The sequence below is a fragment of the Pelmatolapia mariae genome, linkage group LG2 (assembly GCF_036321145.2).
Source record: "Pelmatolapia mariae isolate MD_Pm_ZW linkage group LG2, Pm_UMD_F_2, whole genome shotgun sequence".
NCBI lineage: Eukaryota > Metazoa > Chordata > Actinopteri > Cichliformes > Cichlidae > Pelmatolapia > Pelmatolapia mariae.
The window spans coordinates 4,067,308-4,084,395 of record NC_086228.1 but is presented as its reverse complement, the minus strand read 5'-3'; the positions used below and the strand labels follow the sequence as shown (position 1 = coordinate 4,084,395).

The following is a 17,088-nucleotide window of genomic DNA, read 5'->3' as shown; positions in this document are numbered from 1 at the left end:
CTGGGGGATATTTAAATCGATTAAGTGTTGCCTTGATCTCTTTGTAAGAGGAGTCTACTGTCAGTGCAGGCTTTTGTATGTCTTATATATTGCTTTAGATTTGGCACAGTGTTTTGACTTGTTTGTATTGTGAAAAGTGTAAAAAAAAACAAAAAAACTGATGACGCGTACAATCACCTTTCGAGGAAAGTAATGACTCCTGATATCAGGGTATTTTTAGTCATGACTTCTTACGGTATTTTAATGCCATAATCTGTGATCCTGTTGTAAATTACGTGAAGGCAAAGATTTTAAATGTGTTTTAACCCAGCGGTTGTTACAGTGTCAGTGAATGTCCGTGTTCACCAGCATTAACTTCAGATCCACATTCAAAGAATCAGAATTTATTCATGGATTGCACTTGTGTTACATTCATTTAGGTGTCAGTAAACAGTGAATAATCTTTTCAATCTGCTACTTGTTGGAAGTCACTCTGCATGAGTTTTTTTTTCTCTTCATCAAGAATTTCATAGCAAACACTGACAAATGAAACAGGGAAAAGAGAGAGAGATTTTGGCAGACACACAGTTATAAATAAGGATTTCATTCATACATTGACATTTTGAAACCTTTTTTGAAATTTATGTTTTTCTTGATTTCTGTGTTGGCATAACTTTAAGAAACAGTTTCTTTCAAAAGCAATTCAAACCCTTTTTAAACCACTGCTTATTATATTAACAAAAATAAAGTGATTCACATGTGCATCAAGCAAGACGTTTGTGTGTTTAACCACTGCTGCTATTCATTTTTTTTATACTGCATGGATTGAAAACGTCTCTACAGAAAGATAAAGGAAGAGTTTGATATTTTTAGGCCATCGATATTGATTTCACTTTCATACCTATGTACAAACTATGAGGCTACAGCAAACAAGCAATTCGCATACTTCAGCTCTCTGACTGGATAAGAATAAGACATTACACTTTTATACAATTAGATCTTTTTCACAAAATAGGATCCCCCTTTTGGTTCAGTTTTATGCTTGTAAAGGGTGTTTAGGCTTCAAAGTTAAATCTGTAATACAGAGAAGGCTATTTGAAGATGAAGTCTTCATCAAGAACGATATAATAAGTTTGATTTGGTAAGCCTGATTACAAAGAAGCTACATTTGCCTAGCTGAGGCATCTGGCCTTCACTATTTACATTACAAATCTGTGGTGTCAAATACAGGGTTGCTGTACCCCACGAGGGGGTTGTCAGTGCTTTTGTTTTGGTCAGCCAGGTCCAGTGCTTCATACAAAGGCTCAATGTACACTGGTGGATCCTCTTTCTGATGTCGAGCACTTTCCGAGTCAGATTTCGAGTCGTCGGAGTTGAAGCTTAGATGGCTTTGGTGGAAAAACAAAGAGAAAGAGGGAAACAAATGATCATTTCAAGGTTTTTGATTTAAAAACAACAATCACATGGCATTGCTGGAAGCACAAAGCCAGCTCTGTCACAACATCCTGTAGTGGGCACTCTGTGGCAAAATGTTCACCTGGAAATCGTCCCAGTTTATTAACCAGCACAGCTACAGAGTCGTGAGCGCAGCTGCGTTTCACCGTGAGCCACCTTATCAAACTGTGTTGATCAAGCCAGTAACTGCTCTCTGTAGGCAGTGGACCGATTTACAGACAGGGTTCTTTGTTTCCTTGTTGTTTTTGTTTTACCTGTGTTTGTCATCATCAGAGCTGCTCTCTTCTAACTCGATGGTTGTGTCGATGTTGAGGTTGAGCACAGGATTAGCACTATCAGAGAGAAGTGACACATGTTAGAAGGCAAACTTATACATTAGGTTTCATACCATTGCCTATTTCATTTATCTGAATAAAGATTTTGTGTCCTCACCCTTCCATAGTGTACTTGTTGGTTCCAGGTAGCATAAGACCATTTTTCTGGTTGTCATAATTCATACTGGATGCAGATTCTGCAGCTTTAGCGGCCTTAAGCTTCCTTCTGTAGCTGTATGGTGGAATGATGAGTGGTTAGTACACAGACTCCCTGCTGGTCGTAGATGTTTGAAATAGTAGGTATCACGTTTTCTTACTTTCTGCGAGTACAGAGGAGTGAAGTGGTGAGGACAAGAAGCACAATGACAAGGCCTGCCACAATCCCCAGCAGGACATATTTTACTGTGTCCACCGTTTTTTCTTCCTCAGGAGCAGTTCCCTAAAAACAGAGGTTTCAGGTTTCGAGTTTCATATGTAGATCTTAAAGTTTTCATTCACTTATATTTACACTAGCTTCACACTTTTTACATGTCCTTTAATACTGATCAGACTTATCAGACCTCTTACTAATCTGGAGTTAATTGTTTTGTAAAATGAACCAAAGGGATTGCTACTGGTGTCTCCTTAAACCACATTTTAAATGTCTTTATCCCTGTAAAATAAATTTTACTTTATTTTTCTAAACCTACGCTCAAAAATGTTTATTCACCCTCAATATACACAAAGCAATAATTTTGAGTAAAATACAACTGTAATATATACAATTTATAAAAAGGTTTATTTATTCAAATAATTAAAAAAATGTGACTTCATTTGACAACATTCCATTAAATGTAGCATTTTACATTGTACTTACGTAATAAAATTACATGAAAAAATGTACATGTAAAGAAAATCAGTTACTTTTTTTTAGGGGGGGGGGGGGATTTCAAAATTTATATTAAAGTAATTTAATATAAGTAATTTTTCCATATAGCCAATATCATTCAAATGCACCATACACTGAGTCATTAATCTCAACGTAGTTACGGCTGTTTCTGAAGATCACATGATCCACCTTTATGGGAAATCATATGCCTTTTAACATTTAATAAATATAAAATCCTAAATTATTGAAAATTAGGCATGTTTGTTAAAAGTGATACGCATGAAACAATTCTGAATTTAGCCTGCTGGTGGAGCCAGAGTGCTTGTTGGAGCACACATTGAACTTGGTGAAAAGAATCAGTGAACTGTCCCCTACCCCTGTGCTGACTCTGAAATACTTTTTATTAGACTGCCACCAGCAATTTATCAAAAAAGAAGAATAAAAAAAAATGATGACGAAATGACCAAGAAGATATAAAGAAGAGGCAGAAAAATAGTGAGTTTTTTGCCGTGTTTAAAAAATAAAACCATACTTACAATGTTATCTAGTCCAAGCTCTATCAGCTTAGGAAAGTGTTCCGGATCAGAGAGCATTATTTCCACTTGAACAGAGGTAAGGGCCGTTCCATTGGCATAGACAAAATAAGCTACCACAATGGTTTTGTCTGTAGCCCTGAGAGAACCATTAAAAAACACACACATACACACAAATTAAATCAACACATTTCAGCTGTTTAAAACCTAAAACTTGGAGTTGCTGCCATTGTCATTTTGTCTACATGTGCAATTGCACCACCTAGTGAGGAAAAACAAAGCATAGGAGCAAGCAAGGAGATGTGAAAGGGAACTTACCTGGATGTCTCACTGTAAGGCCTAAGAGCAACAATTTCAACGGCAGCCTTAGTGGCAGTCATAAGTGCTCTAGAAGAGTCCCAGAAGATGACGGGGGGAAGAAAATGGGTAGATTTAAGTGGTGACTGAATGAAAATTAGCAGATTAGATCAGATATAGTCTTTACTAATGATTCAGACATTACCTCCTGATCTCAGTGAGCTTTTTTTCAACCTCAATCTGATTATTTGCAAACCTGAGTTCGACTTTGTAGGATTCATCGACTGTGAAAATCTGCAGTTATGAAAAGAATGGAAACATTAGTGTGTGCTGCAAGTTTTATAGCCTGTTTGCAATATACAACACAGGGTAAGCAAATCCCACGTCACTTACATCCAGCACGGTGCTAGAGGACAGGCCGCCGGGATCAGTCGCAGAGACTGTTACCAAATACTTCCCCTTCAGTGTCAAATCAAGTGTCTGTGTAGATCTGTGGATAGTTGAAGGGAAGCACACCCATAAGAACCATAAAAATACACCCATGACAATATAATTTTGGAAAAAACAACATGTGCATGGGCTCCTATAATCCCTGCTAAAATATAATCTAAATATATGAGTGCAAGTGTAAACACCGACGCTTGTGAGGAAAACACATTACCAGAGCAGAACGAGTTGTGACTGCAGGAGAGGACTTTGTACTCACTGAATAATCCCAACATAGCGGTCATTTTGCTGTGTGGTTACAGCCTCAAACAGTGCCCCCTTGTCACTTATTTGATTGTTGGTGTTTTGGAATTTGACGTCTGTCACTTTAAACTCGATCTGACTGTTTATGCCACTGTCACGATCTGTAGCCTATGAGAGACATGAAGTAGAGCATCATGCTTCATGCATCGTTAACATGCCGAAATGAGGTCAGGTGTTTTTGCTTTTCAGTCGTACTTACGGTAACCCCCGCAACTGATGTCCCTTTGCTTGCACTTTCTGACACCACAACTATAAAAGAAGAAGAAAAATCAGCGTTGGATTCATATAATGTTTTAAAAATTTAGGGCGATATGTGAAAGCACGTGGCCCTGTTGGTAAGTACTGCAGACGAGTGGTTATTCTGAGAGAAGGACTCACCAAACACCTGACTGTCTGAGAAAATGAATTCTGGAGCATTGTCATTGATGTCTTCAATGTTGATCACCATTAGGCCTGAAGAGAAATGACAGTGAACCAGTTTTTATGTAAGCTGTTTGTTTTAATGTCTTACTCTTATTATCAGTAAACAACCGATTACTGACCTGTCGTTGCACTGTTGTTATATCCCTTCTCTGTGTAAATGTCCACCACCTGAGCCTCTACAATCGCCTGGTCGCATTGTTCATAATCCACCGTGACCTTAGGGTTGACCCTGACCTCTCCATTTGGATCCAGGACAAACCAGTCGCAGGGATACAGGCTGTCGTTGCATCTGCATTTGACGGATTCCAGCTCAAAGACCAGAGAATGGTTCCCGTCTTTATCTTCCGCTTTAAAACTCCCAACAGCTTCCACTACTGTGGTGTTCTCCTTCACTGTCATAGATGCTATTGGCGTGAACTCAGGTCTCTCGTCATTTACGTCAAGCACATCTACGTCCACCGTCACTGTAGCTTTCTTCTGCTCCAGATCTGCTGCGTCTACCCTCATACTAAACGTTTTGGGGCCTTTCTCATAGTCCAGCTCAATGTCTGGGTCCACAGTGATGTTTCCCATGAAACCTCTTGTGGCAGCGGAGGTTCGAATGATGAAGTTCCCAAAGCTCCCATCAACAATGCTGAAAGAAATGCGATTAAACTCTGCTGTTTGGTCCAAATCCTCAGCTTCAACAGAGCCAACAAATGCACCTGAATGAATGATAAATATGACTTAAAACCCTGACATGCAGTTGTAAACACTTAAAACATTTTGCGGTGTGAAATACTTGCCTTTTTCTCCTTCTTTAACAGAGAATTTGTAAGATGGGGCAAAAATTGTTGGCACATTATCATTGATGTCCTGAAATGGATCATAAAGAAGAAACACTGGCAGTCATCAGCTGTACCAGCATTTACACCGTCTCTTGTAACTTGGTACTGTCAACTTGCTAAAATACCTACCTGTACATTGATGGTAACTGTGACACTGGTGGATAGCGGGGGTTCACCCTGGTCTGTAGCAGTCACTACAAGTTTAATCTCCCCTTCCAGCACTGGATCCACGGCCTCACGATCCAGTTCAACGCTGTTTGTCAAAACACCGGTTTCAGGGTCTATAGTGAAGTTCTTACTGTATGTGCTTGACACGATACCATACACAATTTGGCTGTTTGGAGTATTGGGCTCATCTCCATCAGTAGCCTGTCCAAAGCAGAGAAACATCAGAAGAGACACTTTTAGGAAGATGATTTTCTTTGCTGATACAGCAAAAATGCAATAAAAGCCTGAAAACAAATATTTATGGCCAAAATACTGAATTTAATCCAGTAATACCATGTATCGTATAGACTTTTAAGGCTACAAAAGTACAATATTGACCAAAACCTCATATATGTAACCTGAAATGTAATTTCTTTTTTAATATAATTTGTCAGAAGGTCCAACAAACACTCCAGTTTCAAAAAAATAAAATTTTCTGAAAATGATTTCATGGATGAGCCTTGACAGGGTTAAGTCATTTGATTAAATGTACATTTTTGATGTAATGTTGTTACATAGTGTAAAACAGTGTAAAACATTTATTGGAATCTGGTCAAATGAAATGTACCTGATCGGTATACATTTAGTTTATACCAAGCATATTTCCCTTAATAATTAATAATTTATATAAATAAACCTTTGCTTTTATTTATTTCAGTCACATTTAAAGTATTTTTAAAAGTGTGGTTTCATATTTATAAGGACATGTTTTGACTGTGTATGCATTTGAAAATGATAACTCCCTGTCAATTTCTGGGAAAGTTTTTTTTTTTTTTTTAATAATAGTTTAGGCCTGGCTACACACTTCATTCATGTCACATGACAGGCCATGATATTGGGTGATGCAAATTTCCCCAGAAATTTATGTTTGGCTCAGACTTCACTAGCTCTTATACATATCCTAAATCCATATTTCTTAATTTGAATGGAATTTAGCAGATTTTAAAAAATATATATTATTAAAAAGCTTTGAACTAAGAGTTTAAGGTCAGATACAATGACTGTTTTTCCATATAAAACCTTTTATGCTTCACTTTAAAAGTGTAGCTTAGTTTGGTTCAGTTTTCATCCTCAAAATTATGACCAGAACTGCAGCCCAAAGTTATAGTCTTGAACTTTTTGCTGTCTCTGCCTACCAACATTAACATGCACAATAAAGCGCTTTTAATTTTTCAGCAAAATGAAACCTGTTATTTATGTTCATGTCTTCTAGGCTCTTCAAAGTAGACGTGATAAGTAAATGTATGTATGAGAAGTCAGTGCATTTAAGCAGTTAATTCCTCCCAGCCAATGGGGATGCCTTTATTAACGCATATACAGACTATAGTACACTATTAACTTGACAACTATTGTCCTTAGTGCTCACCCTGCCAAACTTACCTCTATTTTGACTTCAAGCTCTTGGCCCTCTCTAATAAAAGCCACGTAAGAATCTCTGTTCATGACTGGAGACTTGTCATTAATGTCAGTCAGTGTGATCTCCAGTACTGTAGAGCCAGGCTTGCCATCTGTGTCTCTGGCCTGTAGAGTTGCTGTATAGAGAGATCTGAGCTCACGATCCAGGAGCTCTTGGCTTTTCACATAAACTCTGCCAGTATGCAACTCCACATCAAAGTAGGGTAATCTGAAACATAAGCGCAGACAGTTGGTGAGGTGTTGTGTGAACGACATGGACAGCAGCTGCACAAAAAAAGAAGAATTACTGCAGCACGCCACAAGTGAAGACATACATGCTGTCAGGAAAAAGTTTGTATGTCAGGTTGTCTTGATCCATTGTGTCTGGATCATCTGCCTAAAAGAGAGAAAAACAAAACAATGTGTGAGAGTTTCTAAAATAAAATAATAAAAGCTCAAGATGTCTGAGAGAGAATTCAGATTGCAAGGAACTTACGGTAATTATGGCCAATTCTGTCCCAATGGGTGAATGCTCTGACACATTTAACTTGTATGTGTCCTCTTTGAAGGTTGGACTGTTGTCATTGGCATCCTTGATGTTTATAGTGACTTGAGCAGTGGAGCTAAAGGTGGGTTTATCTTGATCTACAGCAGTCACCTGCACCATGATATGAGCAACTCATTGGAATTGTAAAGAGTTTTAAAAGTCACAAACATGAGTGGTATTGGTACATGCAATGGTATGTATGTTCAGGTCCTTCTCAAAAAATTAGCATATTGTGATAAAGTTCATTATTTCCTGTAATGTACTGATAAACATTAGACTTTCATATATTTTAGATTCATTACACACAACTGAAGTAGTTCAAGCCTTTCATTGTTTTAATATTGATGATTTTGGCATACATAACTCATGAAAACCCAAAATTCCTATCTCAAAAAATTAGCATATCATGAAAAGGCTCTCTAAACGAGCTATTAACCTAACCATCTGAATCAACGAATTAACTCTAAACACCTGCAAAAGATTCCTGAGGCTTTTAAAAACTCCCAGCCTGGTTCATTACTCAAAACCGCAATCATGGGTAAAACTGCCGACCTGACTGCTGTCCAGAAGGCCATCATTGACACCCTCAAGCAAGAGGGTAAGACACAGAAAGAAATTCCTGAACGAATAGGCTGTTCCCAGAGTGCTGTATCAAGGCACCTCAGTGGGAAGTCTGTGGGAAGGAAAAAGTGTGGCAGAAAACGCTGCACAACGAGAAGAGGTGACCGGACCCTGAGGAAGATTGTGGAGAAGAACCGATTCCAGACCTTGGGGGACCTGCGGAAGAAGTGGACTGAGTCTGGAGTAGAAACATCCAGAGCCACCGTGTACAGGCGTGTGCAGGAAATGGGCTACAGGTGCCGCATTCCCCAGGACAAGCCACTTTTGAACCAGAAACAGCAGCAGAAGTGCCTGACCTGGGCTACAGAGAAGCAGCACTGGACTGTTGCTCAGTGGTCCAAAGTACTTTTTTCGGATGAAAGCAACTTTTGCATGTCATTCTGAAATCAAGGTGCAAGAGCCTGGAGGAAGACTGGGGAGAGGGAAATGCCAAAATGCCTGAAGTCCAGTGTCAAGTACCCACAGTCAGTGATGGTCTGGGGTGCCATGTCAGCTGCCGGTGTTGGTCCACTGTGTTTTATCAAGGGCAGGGTCAATGCAGCTAGCTATCAGGAGATTTTGGAGCACTTCATGCTTCCATCTGCTGAAAAGCTTTATGGAGATGAAGATTTCATTTTTCAGCACGACCTGGCACCTGCTCACAGTGCCAAAACCACTGGTAAATGGTTTACTGACCATGGTATTACTGTGCTCAATTGGCCTGCCAACTCTCCTGACCTGAACCCCATAGAGAATCTGTGGGATATTGTGAAGAGAAAGTTGAGAGACGCAAGACCCAACACTCTGGATGAGCTTAAGGCCGCTATCGAAGCATCCTGGGCCTCCATAACACCTCAGCAGTGCCACAGGCTGATTGCCTCCATGCCACGCCGCATTGAAGCAGTCATTTCTGCAAAAGGATTCCCGAGCAAGTATTGAGTGCATAACTGAACATAATTATTTGAAGGTTGACTTTTTTTGTATTAAAAACACTTTTCTTTTATTGGTCGGATGAAATATGCTAATTTTTTGAGATAGGAATTTTGGGTTTTCATGAGTCATGTATGCCAAAATCATCAATATTAAAACAATGAAAGGCTTGAACTACTTCAGTTGTGTGTAATGAATCTAAAATATATGAAAGTCTAATGTTTATCAGTACATTACAGGAAATAATGAACTTTATCACAATATGCTAATTTTTTGAGAAGGACCTGTATATATATGGCTTATTTTAATTACATTTTTACCTGTAAAGTCATTTGCTGTTTTTTCTCAAAATCCAGATTTTCGGGTTGCCTGATCATGATCTGAACGATGCTGTCTACGGTGGTAAATTGAGGTTCCACAGAAAACACGGCTTTGTCCTCTCCATCCAGGATTAGCTGAGTGTTGGAAATCTGTAAAATCCCAGGACCCAAAAGTTTTATGTTTAATCAATAATGTTACACAGAGCTGGACTGGGGACCTCATCTTATAGATGATGAATGGTCTGTTTCCTTACCTTGTCGGGATCTTTGACAGTCATGCCAATGTTAATAAATCCCAGTGAGTGCTCCAAGATCTCACCAGTGAATTCAGTTGCTGTTACACAGTCTTCCCCTGAGTCTCCACACTTGTAAAACTCTGGCTTATTGTCATTGTCATCAAGGATGTTGATCTGCACAGTTGTTGTGACGCTGGCACGGACCCCGTGGATGTTTTCTTTAGACTCAGTGGCCTTAAATAGGCCAGAATGAAAAAAATGTTTTCAATATTCAAGATATTGTTAAAAAGATGAAAGATATTTAATATTTCTCAATATTTTTTATGACTAAATATAATAATAATATTAAATTAAATGGTCTAAAGAAGAAGATCATAAATGTTTTTTGTTTTTGTGGGGTTTTTTCTTGCATCATTGAGAAGTTGCTCCTGTATTATGGTGGGTTCCACCATGACACCATCTGCTCTTTGTTTTCAGCGACCCTGTGCTCAGCCTCCCATTCTGCTCACACCAGTTCCCATCTGTATTTTGAATCTGCTCTCTAAGGTCACTGTAAACACCTTCAAAAACTGCTACTAGTGCAACTTTGATGTAAAACTGTTATGTAGAGTAAAAAAAAAATCCCCCCAAAACAATAGGAAAATTAAACCATTTTGGAACATCATCACTATTAGTTTCATGAGTTTTGTGAAGATTTGTCTTCTTCAACCTTCAAAATGGTCTTATCACATTTTATGTCATGTTTGCTTGAGTTGTAAAAACAACCTTTGATTTGAGTTCTAAAAGAAGCTCCGTCTTTAAGGTTGTCTGTGGTACGCGGAAGTTTTTGTGCTGCACAGAGGCGTTCAACCTGCCTTTCATTGCTGCTAACATTAAGATAAGAGAATTTTATACTTGCTGTTAAATACTTCATAATGACTCTAGGGAGTGGTATTGTTCTTTGTTCAGTCTTAACAAAATGTTGAGTTATTCCTTTAAATCTTAATACGTAAAACTAAAAATAGAGGGACTAAAAAGTGTCAGAAAGCTCAGTTTGGTCACAGTGAAACTGTAATTTGCTGTAATCTGTATGAACTTCATGGGATAAGCAGCTGGACTGGTGCCAGCTGAACTACCTCCAGATCAACACTAGTAAAACCAAGGAGCTGGTGGTAGACTTCGGCAGGCACAAACATCCTCCACTACAACCACTGAACATCCAAAGTATGGACATTGAGGCTGTGGACAGCTACAGGTACCTTGGTGTTCATCTGAACAATAAACTGGACTGGACTCATAATTCAGACGCCCTCTACAGGAAAGGGCAGAGCAGGCTGTACCTGCTGCGGAGACTCAGGTCTTTTGGAGTGAAGGGCCCACTCCTGAAGACCTTCTATGACTCTGTGGTGGCCTCAGCCATTTTTTACGGTGTGGTCTGCTGGGGTGGCAACATCTCTGCCGAGGACAGGAAGAGACTGAACAGGCTGATCCGAAGGGCCAGCTCTGTTCTAGGATGCCCTCTGGACCCAGTGAAGGTGGTGAGTGACAGGAGAATGGCGGCTAAGCTGTCATCCCTGTTGGACAACATCTCCCACCCCATGCAAGAGACTCTGAAAGCACTGAGCAGCTCCTTCAGTGGCAGGCTGCGGCACCCACGATGTGGGACGGAGAGACTTCGCAGGTCTTTCCTCCCCACTGCTGTCAGACTCCACAACAAAGACTTTTGCAGCTGATCAAACACACACATGTGCAATAAGACTGCTATATGTGCAATTCTTTTTCTGACAAAGTTGTACTTTTGTATTTTCTTACTCAGTTGTATATAGCATTTGTATTCTATTTTATTCTATTGTATATATTATTCTATTTTATTCTATTGTATATAGTATTTTATTTTATTTTATTGCATTCCAGTGTTTTCTAATTTCTGCTACATAACTTTGCACTTTTGCTGTAACGAAACAAATTTCCCACCTGTGGGACTAATAAAGGTCATCTTATCTTATCTTATCTTATCTTATCTTATCTTATCTTATAACTTTAGTTAGTACTAATAGACAAGCTTACTGTAGTAACATACACAGAGAGAGGGAAATTGACAATAAAAATGTACCTTCACAGTCAGAGTTACAGTGTCACCTATAACTTCTCTGTCAATTTCTGACTGTACAGATATGACACCATCACTGCTTGAGATTTTAAACAGGCCAGCTTCTGATGACTCTGTAAAATAATGTGGAAATTACATATTATACTACCACTCACAAGTTTAAAGCAACAACATACTGTAGCTTACCTTCAATACTATAGCTGATTGCATCATTGACTCCTATGTCTGGGTCCACAGCAGTCACTTTAAGCACAGATGTGTCCTGGCAAAGGAAAGACAATGTTTATGAAATGTGAAACATTTGAAAGTCTTTTTATATGCATTAAAAATATGTTAACTCAAAGCAGGCTCAGTGCCTTTAGATCTGTGCTGTAATAGTAACAAACAAACGGTAACAAAAAGTTGTCAAAGTCTTTGTATACACTGGATCATATATTGTACTACCAGAAAAAGCTTTGTTTGCCTTACAATAATTCTTTGATATCATTGGTCAGGTTTAGCAGCACTCACCACAGGTGAATTCTCTCTAACACTTCCAACATAGGGACCGCCGATGAACTCAGGGTCAAGATCTGGGACATCCTCAACAGAAATGAAGGAATAAACAATGCTCGACAAGTATACTGTATCAGGAAAATAACACCTGCCTCCACCATCCTGTTAGAAAACATTTTTAAAAATCTCTTAGATTTTTTGGGTGATCAGATAAATCTAGAATACATTAAAACAGATTATATCACAGATAAACATGACACCTAAACTCAAAGATGCTGAAAATGTGTTATTCATTTTTGACAGTGCTTTCAAATTATAAAAACAAACAGAGTATGTAAATGACCACTGTTACAACAAGCAAAGGCTTGTGACTGTGACTTTCACAGTATTAAATTAATAATGAATATTCATCACTCCTCTTTATCAAACTGACAAAGCAACAGAATTTTTTATGCCTGAATGCTCTAGCTTCATTTTACACTTTCTTATTAGGAGCAAATAACAGGGCAATTCACTGCTTAACAAACAAAAATCAGACTCTGAATATTACAATATGCCCCTGTGTTTTATGTTACGTTAGCATTATTAGTTGTTATAGTGTTCTTAGCTGCAGGTTTATTTAGGAGAACACATATATTTCAATTGTTTTGGAAACATCTCCAATCGATTTATTATCAAACAGTTATATAAGAAAAATGGCATCACTCTTATATCTGTTTATTATTAAGTTTCAGCAGCACCAGAGTGGGTCAAAGAATGCTTCTTGTTAAACCAGTAGCGGTCTAAAGGTCACAAAAACTGCCAACCTATCACACTAAAGGTCACTTAAATTGTGTACTTATTTAATTATTACTATTATTTAATAATTTACAGTTTATTTATTTACAATCTACTATCTACAATCTAAAATGTAAAAACAAAAAGATGCATTTGTACAGGGGTGTAGGGCTATTTTCTTGGCCAGGAGTGATAACTTTGGGAATACTAGTAGAAACCAACAAAAGACTGACTGATACAAGATACATTTTTGTTTTCAAACTGTTAAAGCCAAAATACAAATATCATGTCATTCTCAGCTATTAAGGGAAATTCACATGCCAAACTTTTCCTTTAAGAAATTTGGAACCACAAGAATATGAAAAGCTGCTTTAGTGTTAGGGCAACCTTTACACTTTTCTTTAACCAATATTAGTATCATAAGGTGATGCATGTTTAAACTTGAACAATCACACTTACACTGGCATTAATCTTCAGTCGATAGTAAGTACTCAGTGAGGTATAATTCAGAGGCTTGCTCAGTTTGACTTCACCAGTTTCTCTTACAATGCTGAACAGACTAATCCCATCGTTTGGGATTACCTGGAAAAAACAATGTAAACAGTGCTTTACAGGTTCATCGAACATCTGCATTGAATATTATTACATTTTATGCTTTGCAAAGGAATCTTACTTCATCAATGGCATATGTAACAATGCCAGCAGTTCCTGTATCAGCATCAGAGGCTGACGCTTGAAACAAAGTTGTGCCTACAGGAGTATTCTGTTGAGTTAGATGGATAAAACACAAAAAACAAAACAGAATTTTAAAAACAGAAATTATTCTCTTAGTATTTTTTCCTTTTGATTAATGATCCAATGGTAAATGGACTGCTTCTTTCATAGCACTTTTCTACTCTATCTGAGCACTCAAAGCATTTTATACAACATGCACAGTGCAGTCAGACTCAAATGGATAAATCAGAGAGCTAGTTGGGGTTAGCATATTTGGTATGCAGCCTGAAGCAGCCAGGGATCAGACCAGTAAACTTCCAATTAGATGACCTGCTCTCCCTCCTGAGCTAAAACAACCCCAAAGAATGCTTTTCTCTCACAGCAACATGAAGTAAATATTTAAATGAACATTCTTTACTAACAAGGTAAGATGCTATGACAGAAAAAAACAAACAAACACAAAACCATTTGTAGAATTATTAATTTAAATATATTTGCCTTACTTCTGGAACACTTGTGTCATAAGAAGGCCTGTTAAAGAAGGGTGCGTTGTCATTGGCATCATCTAATATTATGCTTAAGTCTCCGCTTCTCTGTAACACATGATGCACTCTGTGAATATAATGAAAAAACTGACTTAAAAAAAACCAACTTTTACTAAGTTAAATGTCACTTACACTATTCTCGACATCAGAAACAGTAACTCCAAGTGTCAATAACACCGAAGCCTAGAAGAGAGAATTGATCAAATTTGTAAGTGAACATGCTTAACCAAAATTACGTTTTTTACAATAAAGGGTCTCTGCTCTACGTCTGCCACACCTCTCTATCAAGACGCCTTGCAACAGATACAACCCCTGTAGATGCATCAACTCTGAAGTTTGGAGCATCAGTCCCACTGATTGTGTAAGTCAGTGGGTCATTATCTGGATCTGATGCAGATATAGTAAATGCCCGTTCACCTGAAGAACAACAACATGGAAACATATAAAACATGGGCAAAAGAGACATAACATCACAAATGTGAGAAAAAAAAGAAAGAAAAAGTTTCAAAAATAATTTAACATACCAAATGGGGTGTCTTCACACACATTGTAAACAAATTCGGTGATTTCAGGACTGCTGTTTGCTGCAGAAGATTTAAAGGTTAAATGTTGACGTAAAGGTAAGAAAAGAAAAAATGAATCATCAAACATCAAATAAACACACACCATTAGTTAGACTGATTAGGCATAATAACAGTATGCTTCCTGCGATCCCCTCCATGCCTGCGAATCAAAGAGACAATTTCATAAAAGTAGCAAATATTAGATTTTCGTTCTTAGTGTCAAGATGAAACGGTAAAACCTTAAAGACAATTGCTCAGTAGACTTATCAGTATGTTAACAGGTTCATAATGACAATGTTCAGTTATTGGTTTTTACACTGACCACCTTATTAGTTATTTGTCCTAATCTCAAATAGTAGTTGAGGATGAATTTTTTTTTAATTTTTATGAAAACAACAAAATCATTAAATGTCATGATGCAAACAGAAAAATAAGAAGGTGAATCACATACTGGACAATGCTGGGTAGTACGCAGCTCTTGTCCTGATTTTTGTAGGCTGAAATTCAGCAGCCAATTGTTATTACAGCCACACCCAAACTGTTCACGGCATAGCAGGTGGTGAAAACACCTGGAAATCTTTGTTTACAGAGAGAACACAGCAGAACCTTTTTATAATTTAAAAAAGATGTAAAGACAGTTTACTTCATTTTCACCTGTTAAAAATTTGGTTGGCAGTTTTACACTTTGATCATATATATATAAAACCTTGAATAATTAAGTTAAATAAAATTAAGAATGACCTCATATAAACAAGTCTTTACTTGAATATGTAAGCCCTTTCTTTTAAAAGGCTTTACCACTTTTTTCACTACTGTTGTAGGAAAGAAAAAACACCAGAAAAACTGATCAGCATGTTTCAGGTTTCAGGTGTTCGAAGCAACACACTGAACTGATATTATTTATTGTTTGTTATTATCTTCTTCTTTTTTTCTTAATTATCTAAGCATTATCTAGTAATTATAATAACTAAATCCATATACTAATGCTCTAAAAAATAAATCCAAATGCAGAAGGCAAACTTACCAGCCAACATTCACAGAGGGCTTCTCCTTTACTGATTTCTGGATGAGACCTTTGACTCTTGTTCCTCTTAGTGATTGTCGTCTCACAGCAGTAAATATAAATGATTAACATGCGCCAGTGACGTCCAGCAAATATGATTTTGCATTTTACTCCACTTCCTTGTTTGCTTGTTAAAAAAGAAAAAATAAGTTTTAACTGTTTTCTAATAAGTAAAATAGAAGAAGTAAAATAAAACTTCACACAGTTGAAGCTGGTCTCAACTATGACTTCATGCTGGCTGTTTAAGTTTAGAAGCAAGCTCCTCACCAGGAGCTCAGTGCCATCAGCCCAGCAAATGGCACTGAGCCATACTGGGCCACAAGTGTCCAAACGAGAACCCCACAAGGATCTGAAATGCCCTTTTGTCTAAATGAGTGGTGCTGCTGTCATGGCAACAATACTATTCTGATTGCTTAGGTTTGGAAACCCAGGGCTTTCTAATGCCCATGCCTTCAGAACCAATCAGAGGTTCAGTCCCTTATCCAGAAACTACAGTTCCAGGCCCTAATGAGCTCTTCCCAGTGAAGCTCCACAACCCATCCAGCCTACTCTCCTCATTAAAGGGTATCACACAAAGGATTATGCTCTCTTGTACCCACTGGCTTCATTCATAATGAGGCAATATACTGAAAACAACATCTTCACTGTGACTGAAACAAATGCCAGTAAATTAAGTGTTGAGAATGGGGCTATTAATAAAAAAAAACATTTGAAAAATATTAGCATGAACAAATGTGCAGAATGCTTGAAAGAAAATCCCTGATATATATGTTCTATTATAGCAAGATATTATGATATATAGCAATATATTATTTGCTTCTGTCAAATACAAATTAAATTTAAAGAAAAAAACACAGCAATAAACAGCAACTGAAATCTTTAAGATATATAAAAGAAGAGAAGGCTTTCTGCCAAGTGATTGCATGTTTTTTCAAAAAGCTTACCACAGCCACCATATTGATTTAGCATATTGTCATGCTAGCACTGTCCCTAAACTCACTGTCTGTGTCTACTATTAATCCACTGGATCCACTGGATTACTGATACTTACCAGTAATTATTAAAACATTGATGAAAAATTATTCCAGTTTGTTGGTTTGCTTTGAGCTAAATGATAATCCCAGTGACAATAGTGACACTAAAAATGATAATGCTAAGCAG

At 37.7% G+C, this 17,088-nt stretch overlaps 1 protein-coding gene across 4 annotated transcripts; it reads right to left on the bottom strand.

The window, feature by feature from the left end:
- Positions 1-349: 349 nt before the first annotated feature.
- Positions 350-16,286, bottom strand: cdhr2 (cadherin related family member 2). 4 transcript variants are annotated; one of them, XM_063490770.1, is made up of 31 exons: positions 15,889-16,286; positions 15,316-15,361; positions 14,968-15,024; positions 14,826-14,885; positions 14,579-14,718; positions 14,434-14,484; positions 14,260-14,349; positions 13,716-13,805; positions 13,502-13,624; positions 12,281-12,427; positions 11,957-12,032; positions 11,774-11,883; positions 9,700-9,915; positions 9,446-9,595; positions 7,545-7,706; positions 7,384-7,445; positions 7,034-7,277; positions 5,576-5,815; positions 5,405-5,474; positions 4,739-5,323; positions 4,575-4,649; positions 4,396-4,445; positions 4,153-4,304; positions 3,840-3,936; positions 3,652-3,740; positions 3,468-3,536; positions 3,153-3,288; positions 2,066-2,187; positions 1,867-1,980; positions 1,689-1,766; positions 350-1,367 (listed from the first exon to the last, which is right to left on the bottom strand). In XM_063490770.1, exons 1-31 carry the CDS (start codon positions 15,997-15,999, stop codon positions 1,184-1,186), a joined length of 3,996 nt encoding a protein of 1,331 aa, XP_063346840.1. In that variant the 5' UTR covers positions 16,000-16,286; the 3' UTR covers positions 350-1,183. The 4 variants fall into 4 exon arrangements, with proteins under 4 accessions (XP_063346840.1, XP_063346860.1, XP_063346850.1 ...); XM_063490790.2 differs by having other exon boundaries at positions 352-1,367; positions 15,316-15,441; positions 15,889-15,997; XM_063490780.1 differs by lacking the exon at positions 15,316-15,361 and having other exon boundaries at positions 352-1,367; positions 15,889-15,991.
- Between the last annotated feature and the right edge of the window lie 802 nt (positions 16,287-17,088).